We start from the raw sequence: 11,348 nt of genomic DNA, 5'->3' as shown, positions 1-11,348 counted from the left end.
ACGAACTTTGGAGAAGAACTTATGGAAACCCTTAAAAAATCAATATAAATAAATTGCTTTGGTAAGATTTATTAAAGGCGTGGACTAAAGGTTTCAGAGAGCACGAAATAAACTAACAAAAAATAATTCCTCATTAATTTGTATAATAAAACGAATCATGATTAGAAATTAGTATTTTGATACTGTTTTAAAAGGGTGTAAACAGTGTAATGTATGTAGTGAAAGGAGATGTATTAAATATTCATGAGTTTTGAAGAATTAAAAAACAAATCAAAAGGGTCATATAATGTTTTGCTTTATCAATGCCTGTGTTCTTCTGCGTGGTCTGGTATCAAACAATATAGTATATTTTGGAAGAATGAGAGTATCTTAAGACCGTATATGCCTTTTCACATAATAGTATATGTGATAAAAAAGGAAAAGAGACATCTATAAAGCATTAAAAACAAATCAACAATAATTTAGTTAATACAGCTGGAATTAAACTGAATAATAATCCTTGCTTACAAAACAGGAAGTAGAATGTTATGTATTTACTACCATTTATAACTATAAAAGATTCTAAGTTACAATATCTATATTCAAAATAGAATTTTAACACTCAATAAATATTTGAAAATTATAGGGGTTACAAATAATGACAAATGTGGGTGGTGTTTTTTTTATTAAAATCATTTAGAAGATATAGAATATATATATTTTGGACACTCTCAAGTTTGAGAAAGATGGAGAAAATGAAAGATTGGATCAAACAGAAAACAAATAAAACTGTAATTGTTTACTTCAGAATTCCTACTTTTTGGAAAAATTTCATATATTGATATTTTTCAACCACTACATCACATCACTTCACTTACAAAATATTTTATGTTCTGAACATAAAAAATAAATAAATAGAGCCATCTTTATTTTAATAGGTTACATTGCTTAAGGACGTAATGTAGAGAGGGTTGTATATTTTCCAAATATGGGATTAATTGTATGTATGTATGTATGTGTGTGTGTGTGTGTGTGTGTGCGTGTGCGTTGGTGTGTGTGCGTGTGTTCGTGTGTATGTGTAATGCTCTGCTCTTTTCAGTGTTGTTTGTTTGTATGCGTGGGTTCTATATATACTGTATGTTGTGTTATTTTCCTAGGCCGTGTAGGTTTGTTTGCTATTTCCAAGTGTGATATGATGGCTGATTTAACATATGCTCATTAGTGTGACATGTTGATTAGTTGTCACTACCCAAGTTCTTGTGATGATGACGTGACAGTGCTGACGAAGAAAACGCTAGCCTTTCAGAAACTATGGAATCTTATCTTTGTTCTTTTCCAACGTCTCCATGTAAATCTTCCTTTGTTTATTATTTGCCTCGTTTTAATCGATTTTGATTTCTATTTACGGTTTTGTTTAGTGCTTTAATATTTGAAAAATGTTTATAATTTATAATGAATACATCTGGAGCTCTACTTTGAACATTCAAAAAAGGTCAAAAATTAGAATATATTTCAAATCTGATGTAAAGATGAAAACAATGTCTACGAAACATGAGTCATATCGACATTTCAGGATAAAATATTTATTTCTCAACAACGCTCAATAACAGTTCCGGTTGAGTTAATAAATACAGAAAGTCAGTTCGTTCATGCTTCGCAACTTTGAATGTTCAATGAAAAAGTAAAAATAAATTTCAGAGTTCGCGTACCCGTTCGAAGACTGCCACTGGCTGTCGAGTTGTTTGTTTTATTGATCTTCAGACAATCCAATCTTTTACGATCCCGTTTTTTATATATTGTTAAAACCAATGTTTTTTCCCTTTCATTATCGCTGCTTCATCACGATTTGTGTTAAATATAGACCATGTACAAATTTCGCAATGCCTATTTACACTGCGTGTTTACAGAGTCGAATGGTCCACGGCCTGGTGAGCTTAACAATCATTTAACAAATAAAGAACATATCAGAGATAAGATAAAGGTAATATATTAAAGTATTTCCAAATTCAGTATCCCTCATTATTAAATATTATCTTATAAATAAATTTAAGCAAGAAAAAAATGATAGATAATGGTAAGTTTGAAAGAAAAATCGAAATAAAATATATACGAGCTATTAAGTTGAGTAAACTTTTAACCGTTTTAGTGGAGCCTATTGATCGTATTGTCCATGGCGGGTATACTGTTACAATAGACCACAGGAACACTGGTGCTTTACTATAGTGATTTATGACAAAGATATCGATTTACCAATATATAGGAGATGGATCGTCTTCTTTATACATTGTGTCACAAATATATCCCAAAACATAATCGTGTACATCAAACTCGTCATAGAAAATACATCTGTGTATCAGTTCTGGTTTACTAGCTAGTAATTGACCACCAGAGCCGCTGTACGTCAACCAATCCTATATAGATAGTTGATATGTAGCAGGTGAAGCACACGACACGGATGCACAGCTATCTGCACTGACAAAGGTAAGTTTACATGTGAACTAAATGAAGGTACCTTTGAAGATATTTATATGTATAGTACATATATATATGTTAACTAAATGAAAGTTCTTTTAAAGATATTTATTTGTATATAACAAGATGTGAACTGGTCCCTTTAATGATGCATAATTCGCCGATATATTTTAAAATGCCTGTGTCCACCCGTGTTATAACATGGCTATAAATGAACTTATGTACAGTCTAGTGTGTAGTGTCGATATCACATACCCAAACATCGCTACATTATGTCAAAACATATGTATGCTTATTCCTATTTTACAAGTACCTAAACTTTTGAAAGGTTATGAATGATATTTTTATAAAAGAGGACAGTTACAGTTGCATCTGCAAGAAGGTGCTCTAAAACTTAGAAGAGGTCAGGGTTGGTCTTGGTTTAAAACGTGAATGCGATGTCATTGTCGACTATTGTTACACATGGGAGAATATGATTTCAAGAATCATTGCTTAACCGTGTACAGTGGTGTGCCATTAGTCTTTCATGTCTCGACATTTCCCATAGGGTTCTTCATGAAGATTAGTTTGTTTTTCAATAAAGTTTCTTGGATTATTTTTCGTCCCATTTTGCACTCAGCTGGAGAATTATTCACTGATTCTATAAGTGTGAATGTGTCCAAGTTATTGAGATATCAATAAACGAGGAGTGTCAATAAACCAATAAATCGATAAAATTTGGGCAAAATATGACCAATGGAATACTTGACAAAGAAATATGAAAGGTATGTACAAAGAAAACACAACAAGGCGTTTCGGAAGGGTAAGCGTCTTCTGCTTCTTCGACGACTCCGGCTATGTAAATCTTGTTCAAATCCAAGTAAGGTCACGTCTATACGTCGAGACCTCGATTAGTGACAACAAAACCGCAAAGCACTCTTATGAGAATATCAAAAAATCTACCTTTATAGCTACAAAAAATCGCATATTTTCTAAGTGATAATAATGTGAACACTTCCGCTTAAATGAAAATGTACTTCCTCCAGTTTGAATATGTCCGGAGCGCGCGGGGGTCTTAGTGTGGGAGGAAACTGGAGTACCCGGAGAAAACTCACGTGGTCGGTTAGGTAACCCTGAACCTTTTCACGTCCGATCGGGGAATCGAACCCCGGCCGCCTTGTTGAAAGTCAAGTGCGCTTTTCACTGCACCAATCGACCACCCTAGATCTTTTACAGGGAATGGTATAGAAAAGGAGTAATACCATTTTTGTATTGTTTTATTTTTAGTTTTGTTACATCTACATCAGACAGTGTACACATCCTTTCACGTGTTTCTCAATCATCATCATCATCATCATCATCATCATCATTATCATCATCTATGAACATATTTATATATAAAGCTCTCGGGATTGGCAAATATAGATGATGGACTTTATACTGTTGATTATGTCATAAAGGTGATTTCAGGTAAATAAAGTATATGTTTCTGTGAAATTGTTGAAGGGGGATATCGTTTATTATCTCTATAATTAACTGAAGGCAAAATAGAATTTATAGCCTAATGTTAAACCATTAAAGCTATTTTAGGCAAAGTAAATATATATGTAAGTATTCTATAAATGTAGACTCGAATAATTAGCGTTCGGGATCGTACACAGTGGGAAACATAACTATGAAAAGTGTCTATATATGGAAAGGCACGTGTTCGACGGTATAGGAAACAAAAGGAAAATGTACACATTGGAATTTGGCAGTTTTGACGACCTATACGGGTCTGAATATTTATTCTACTTTCAAAACCGACCAAGATGAAGGTATACATTTTTCTTTATATTTACACACTAGTATCCAACTTATTGCTTATGCTGCCACGCCATTGGCCTCATACTTTTATCACGATCACCTGCCATCTTTGGGAAAGCAGATTTTCAACCATTGGACCTATCGACCTCACACTAATACTAAAATAGTCCTTGTTCTGTTTTCTCACCAACAGAAATTAAAATAATTATGATGCGTCCATTGGAACAGTTTGGTCTTCATCCATCCTTTTCTGGCCTCTCTCTTCAGCGAGAATTGATTTCCTAGGCACCTGCCGTTAGATCGTTGTCCGAATGAAGTTACCAGAACAGGTTGCATAACTTTAGAACCACCTGCTTGTGTCCAGGTTATGATATTTCAGTGAGATTGCACTTTAAGTGTGACTCATAATTGACCCAATTATCTAACTTTGGACATAATTTATTGTGATATTACTTGTTGCATAGATGTAAAACCTAAACAATCAAATAATACCAAAGGGATAAAACAAAGTAAATAGTTGCTAGTATTTATTTTGTTGCATAATAGGCAATTATGAGGACTGAAACATTTCTTTGGCGACGATTGACTTTTTTCTCTGGTCGCCGTTTTTCATCCAGAACATATGAACTATCAGCTGAAACATTCCTATGTTAAAACAGAATATCACATTTAGTTAATATTTCACAAACTTTTAACATGTTATATTGAGTTAACACACTAAAAATCAATATTCTCTTCTCAAATAACCTGCAAAACGACCGGGACATACATTGTTATAAATAATATTGTGTTAATTTCTTCTGAAAGAAACATCTAATAAAACCAATATGTAAATTATAATATGTTGTAACTGTACAGTATTTTCTTAAGTAATCTGCAATAATGCCCGGCCATACTTTTGTTTATGGAATAGATATTGAAATATCAAAACAATATTTCAGAGAATAGTTCAATCTAAAAGTATACATCAAGTACGTCATACACATATATTGATTAAAAATACACAACGATACGTAGCTGCTATTTAACAACTAACTGCGCAGTTCACTATACAGGTGCCTATACATATGGGTCAAAATCTGTCTGTTTAGCTTACAGGTCAGAAACTAAACATTTACAAATGTTTTTTCGTCGAAATTATTTGAAATATAGTCATATTTGTAATAATCTTTAAGTCATGCAGATGTAATCATATGTGGCCTATGTATGAGGTATGAGGTACACTCGTTTTGCATGTCATATATTTTTTCTTTTAATACGTTGTTAAATCGTTGCATGTGCATTTTTTTGTGACAAATGGTTTTCTTGAGTTTGATTTAAATAGGCAAGCTGGATATTATTTCATATACAGCATACCTTACCAGGGACCCTTTTCACCTTTGTACTAGCGATAAATACGATAAGGTAAATCTGCTGTATGGATTGGATCATTTACATAATGCGGGTTTATATTACAGACGAACTATGTGATCATTACATATAAAAACTGTTTTTGAAAAAAAAATCTTATTTTGTTTCTCTCTGGATCCGACAGAAAATAACATGGACATACTCAAGTTTTAAACAATAAAATGACAAACTACTGTCCCCAATGCTCTTTCTAGTTCCTTTTTTCTTTATCAAGTTTACCAAACTACGACGTAGGGAAAGTAATTTAAGGCACGTCAACGTTTTATTAAAATGTATTAAATAAGTAATATCTAAAACAAAATAACAAAGTTTTTTCATAAAATGTTTCCTAAGACTATTTTATTCAAACCTGGTATTTTTGTGTTTATATTTTACTAGTACCTCTCTAGTCACCTCCGTTGGCAGATGGCGCCTGTATCCTTGGTCACCGTCACCATGGTGACGTTGTGTTTGTATTGTGATATGACTACCGGACTGTCAACTTCAGAGGCTGCACAGTTTACTGTCAGTGGCTCTTACTCCGCTACCCTTACGGTATCCTCTACCAGTACTACGTACGTATAATATAATTCCCATCAAAACACAGTGGTACAAAACCTGCTTTGATTAGGTAATAGAGTCGCTAACGCAAATTCTAAATATACAGATTTTGAGTCACTCACATATTTTATTGTATTTCTGTCTTCAGGGGGCGATTGTTGAATCCATCAAACTGTAGTTTTACTTTTAAACTATGTTAACAACAGTGCGTATACACTCCCTATCGATAGGCGAAACGTGCCGGGTCGGCAATCGGGAACCGTCGGCACTTTCCAAAACCGAGAATTTTCCACGTTGTCTTTAATTTGTATTTTACAACTAGCTTATCAATTGTCGTTTAGTACTCAAATCATTATTCCTTCAACAAACATTTAATTATCCGAAATTATTTTGAGTCCTCTATTTCTTGTTGTTTTCAATTTTTCAACAAACATTTAATCATCCGAAATTCCTTTAAGTCTTCTATTTTTTATCGTTTTCAATTTTTCAATAAACATCTAATCATCCAAAATTCCTTTGAGTCCTCTATTTATTGCTTTAATTCAAATATGAAACAAACTTTCAATAAGCCGAAAAGCCATCGAGTTATCCTTTTTATTGATATCAAAATAAATGTTAAAGCTTTCAATTATCCATAATCCTTTTGAGTCAAATATCTTGCTTTTGAATGAAAAAAAAAAGAATATTGAAAAAAAGCGATAACACAACACACGTGTGCTTAATGACCTGATGACACCAAAAGGAAGACTATAAGGCTAGTTCCTGCCCAGGGTGTAGGATAGGGAAGTCCTACCCGTTTTTTGGGATTTGAAATCATCCCGAAGAATTTCCCCATCCTACATTCCTGGAAATGAAAGAGTGGCTTTTCTCTCTTCTTATTCCAAATGCCAAACAATGCGTTCTGTCATATAAGCATAGGAATTAAAGAAATAACAATCGTACCAAACTTGGTCGTCGCTAGGTAAACGTGATAACAGATTAAGTCGGTCAATAATTGTTCACTTATTAAATATATCCTTTGAGGATCGTAGTCCAAAACGCTAACGGTATTCGTAACCTCTGGATACACATACTTCGAACGCTAAGCAGCCGTTCCTGGATCTCATAATCGGAAGACTACATTACCTAGTGAAGTACTTGTAGCCAATATTGTTCTGATATGAATATGAATAAATGTCGGCTTATCAAAAGAATCAATGTCACTACATGTTTCTGAATACCATAGGTACACGATCTCTTCCTCTGGGATGCCTGATCATGCCTGGCAAAGTGTCAATCCGAACACCCCCACTGCACAGAACCACGTTGTAACAGTGCCGAAGACCCCGACTGTTGCTTCCACTAAGGGTTGTCTTCCCATGGGACAGATCGCTATCACTAGGACAGGAGTGTCACTGTACAATCCTCTCGCTTCGGGTTACGTCAACGCCGTCGAAGGATCAAGCGCTGAGACATTTGATAGCTGTGATGGTCATGCTACAGATCGTGGTGATTATCACTACCACAAACTTCCGTCGTCCTGCCTCTGGCAAAATGAGCTTGATTACCTAATCGGTGTGGCCATGGATGGGTACCCCATTTACGGCCCCAACACAACCGGATAGTAAGTATACCCAATACATGGCCCCAACATTACCGGATAGTAAGTATACCCCATATACGGCCCCAACAACACAGGATAGTAACTATAACACATATACGGCCCAATACAACCGGATAGTAAGTTTAACCCGTATACGGCCCCAACACAGCCGGATATTAAGTATACCCTATATACGGCCCCAACAACACAACCGGATAGTAAGCATAACCCGTATACGGCCCAAACACAGCCGGATATTATGTATACCATATAGACGGCCCCAACACAATCAGATAGAAAATATACCTTACATACAGCCCCAACTCAACAAAAATGCTGTCCCTTTTTGTTGGAAAAGATTTCGCGATATATCGAGCATGTACAAAGGGATAATAGGAAACCTTAACATAGAACGAGGTGGGAAATATAACGACAATCACCGATATCTATTTTATATTTTATGTAATATATAGAGAATAATACATGCCATTTTCCCTATCACATCCAGTATCAACCCGAGACTGCAATATCAGCACAAGGGCCGAAGGCCCGAGGGCTGATATTGGTAGAGGGTGGATACTGGGTGTGATATGGAAAAAGGCATGTTTTATTCTGTTTATTACATACTTACTAATAAAAGCTACTATCTTATAATCTAGTTTTCTTTTGAAATATTGAAAAACAAAAAAAATCCAAAAGAGGTGTGATACGGGTTTAGCGTGCTGATACAGGTTTTTGAGTGTGATACGGGTTTTGCGGGCTGATACGGGTTTTTGGGTGTGATACGGTGAGGGCTGATATGGCTAAGAGCAATTGAGTCGTATCACATATACAAAAAATCCGTATTTATTAGTAAGTATGTAATTAAAACCGGTTATCACTTGGATCCGTATCTTATGAATACCTGTTTTGAAGCTTCTTCTCTGTGGTAATGTAGATTTGTTATATAAAGGAATTATTATACGACATAGTTGTGGTAACATTATCAAAACAAAAAAATGCCAAACTGTCAACAAAATGTAATTCGATCTCAAAATCGATGAAGTTATGACAAAATATGAAGAAACAAAAAATGATTGATGTGACCCTTAAAAACATCAATGAGAAAAGACGATGTGTTACGAAAGAATTAGCGCCTACTGGAACTCGTTATATAAAGCTAGCTAGGTCAAAATCAAGTAACGCCACTCCCTCACAACGATAATCTAGGTAGCGACAACACTACAAAAAGACAAAGTAATGATCTAAATCACACTTGTGAGAAGATATTATACGCCAAACAAACAAACCAACAAACAAACACATAGTAAACGAAATCAAACCATCGACTTGATATCACTACTTTCCAAATGATAGTATTATGGCGTCCACAAAACGTGTCCATAATGTGTCCCAACCTGTAAGTTTGTTTGCTAGTAAACCATAACAAAAACAGTAGAATCCGTGTTTCCGTCCGTAGAGCAACTGTATAGTGATACACAAATACCCGCATCTTCACAATAATCAACATCGATATATAAATACAGAAAAAATGTCTACACAATTATCTAGAATCACCTTTTGTGACACACACCGTTTCAAAATATGTTTAGTATACAATACTGAATGGTACATTAAAATACTTTCTTCCAGCTCGGCCTGGTTAACTACTTCTAGCCTAGACGACTGTCACGGTATCACTATAGGCGGGGAGTACCGGTACGTGGCCACTACGGACTTCCCTTACCTGCTCGGATGTTTCCATGGGGTTATTTCTGACAGTTCTTTCGATACAACTTACAGCTGTTCAAGCTCCACTAGTAAGTAGCACGACTTTTGTCGTTTTTGTTTTCTTTTTGAGCTTAATATCAACTCCTCACATTTTTTGTAAAGGTATATCAATACTCATCAATTGTAAAGGACAAAGATCATTAAAAGAATTATTTACATGGAGACACTAGAAAAGTTCAAGGAGAATAAGACCACATGTCCCGGAAGGGAAAGCGTCTTTCACTTCATCGACGACACCCGCTATGTTAATCATTGTCAAATCAACGCAATGCCACGTCCTCAAATCTATACCAAAATGGTGAAAGAATGAACAAAACATATTGATGAGCATCCACAACAACAACAACAAAAAAACGATTTTCATATCACACAAGGAACTAGAAAATTTTCTCAAATAAAGTTAACTTTCAAAGTCTATTCTCACTATAATATTTACATTTTTCCACATCTCTGAACTTTTTCTGATCAATTGCATTGTATTAAAAATTAGACAACGAAGGAAATATAATGCAAATGTGGCATGGGAACTCTAAGGGAAATCATTTTGCTTACACTTGTTTAAATTTTGGGAAAATATGGAATATTCAAAATAACTTTTACATTTTAAAATAGGATTTACTTTTTTTCTTGATAATTTGTGTTGTGAAGAGCCAATGACATCTGTTTATTTTGGTTCACAGACTACGCCCAGTGGAATGGTTACCTGTGTAGCTGTCACGAGCTATCGAACGCGGCAAACTCTCTAACGTCATTATCCCAGATCGTTACGCTCGTCGGCTTGGTCGCCATGTCAACTGCTCCTTCACAACAATTTTTGTAATTTTTGTTTTCGGTGTGAACAAAATCATGACCATGATTCCTTTTAATTAAGACAAAAATAGGAAGATCTCTTAAACGAACCCATGTTTTAAACGCAGTTCATATTGTCACTATGTAGTTATACTGTTCTACACTGTAGCAGTGATGTTTATTTTCTAGATTAACGACTGTTCTTAGATGTGATCTGACAGAAAATAAGATCAATACATGTTACTGATATCGTTAGTGGATACTTCTTTGACAAATCACAAGCTCTAGTCTTGAATTCGGCGATATTTAATGAGAGTTCGTCTATACCGGAAATGGAATTCTTGCCGGATCAGGGATAATTTCGAGATTAACTTAAGGATTTAAACATGCAAAAACAACAGCCATGGCATTGTAACCCTGAACGTTTGTAAACCTCTTCGGTTTGCTATTGATAAAACTATCACAAAGAATATTTGATAAAAAAAACACGTAATTTTATCGTGAGATAGTTTGGATTGATATCTTATAGTTTTAAAATAACTGTTCATGTTTAAATGTATATTTCGAATTGTTCATGACGAGTAAGACCTCTCAAGGGAATTGGATTGTTACATATAACAAGATTTTCTGTTATGTTGTGTCAGTGTCCTTTCATTATGCCATAATACGACACACCACTTGTGTTAAGTGTATACATTTCGCAATAGAAAATTGAAATTCAGTCTGAGGGTTTCAATTAAAAATGTCAAAATAAAATTTGCATTTATATATTTTTTTATTTTTATTAACTTTTAAACATTGTGTTTTGTTTCAATGCATGCATATGTAATCACGTTATCCTTTTTTAAAATGACATTTGTAAAACATTCGCGAACACTCAAATAACTACTACGGCCTTATATGTAGGGAGTCAAAGTCAATGTTGGTGTGCCTTGTTGTTTCATTATCATGTCATATGTCAAACTATGTTAAAATACAACAAAAAATACAATAAAACATAATTTAATCAAAATGCACCTTT

The 11,348-nt window shown here is 34.5% G+C and overlaps 1 protein-coding gene across 1 annotated transcript; it reads left to right on the top strand.

Moving 5' to 3' along the window:
• Positions 1-2,185: 2,185 nt before the first annotated feature.
• On the top strand, positions 2,186-11,093 carry LOC110466803. The gene is made up of 5 exons (XM_021523565.1): positions 2,186-2,460; positions 6,025-6,200; positions 7,412-7,789; positions 9,401-9,567; positions 10,219-11,093. The coding sequence occupies exons 2-5, from the start codon at positions 6,052-6,054 to the stop codon at positions 10,356-10,358; spliced, it is 834 nt and encodes a 277-aa protein (XP_021379240.1). The 5' UTR covers positions 2,186-2,460; positions 6,025-6,051; the 3' UTR covers positions 10,359-11,093.
• The last annotated feature ends 255 nt before the right edge of the window (positions 11,094-11,348 follow it).

The sequence above is a fragment of the Mizuhopecten yessoensis genome, unplaced genomic scaffold, assembly GCF_002113885.1.
Source record: "Mizuhopecten yessoensis strain PY_sf001 unplaced genomic scaffold, ASM211388v2 scaffold1707, whole genome shotgun sequence".
Classification (NCBI taxonomy): Eukaryota; Metazoa; Mollusca; class Bivalvia; order Pectinida; family Pectinidae; genus Mizuhopecten; species Mizuhopecten yessoensis.
Note: the sequence above shows the minus strand (reverse complement) of the source record. Positions and strands in the feature narration are given on the sequence as shown.

Coding starts and splice junctions, on each gene's coding strand:
- LOC110466803 (XM_021523565.1), top strand. CDS start 6,052: ATGGCGCCTGTATCCTTGGTCACCGTCACCATGGTGACGTTGTGTTTG. Junction 6,201..7,411: donor GTATCCTCTACCAGTACTAC/GTACGTATAATA, acceptor TGAATACCATAG/GTACACGATCTCTTCCTCTG. Junction 7,790..9,400: donor GGCCCCAACACAACCGGATA/GTAAGTATACCC, acceptor ACTTTCTTCCAG/CTCGGCCTGGTTAACTACTT.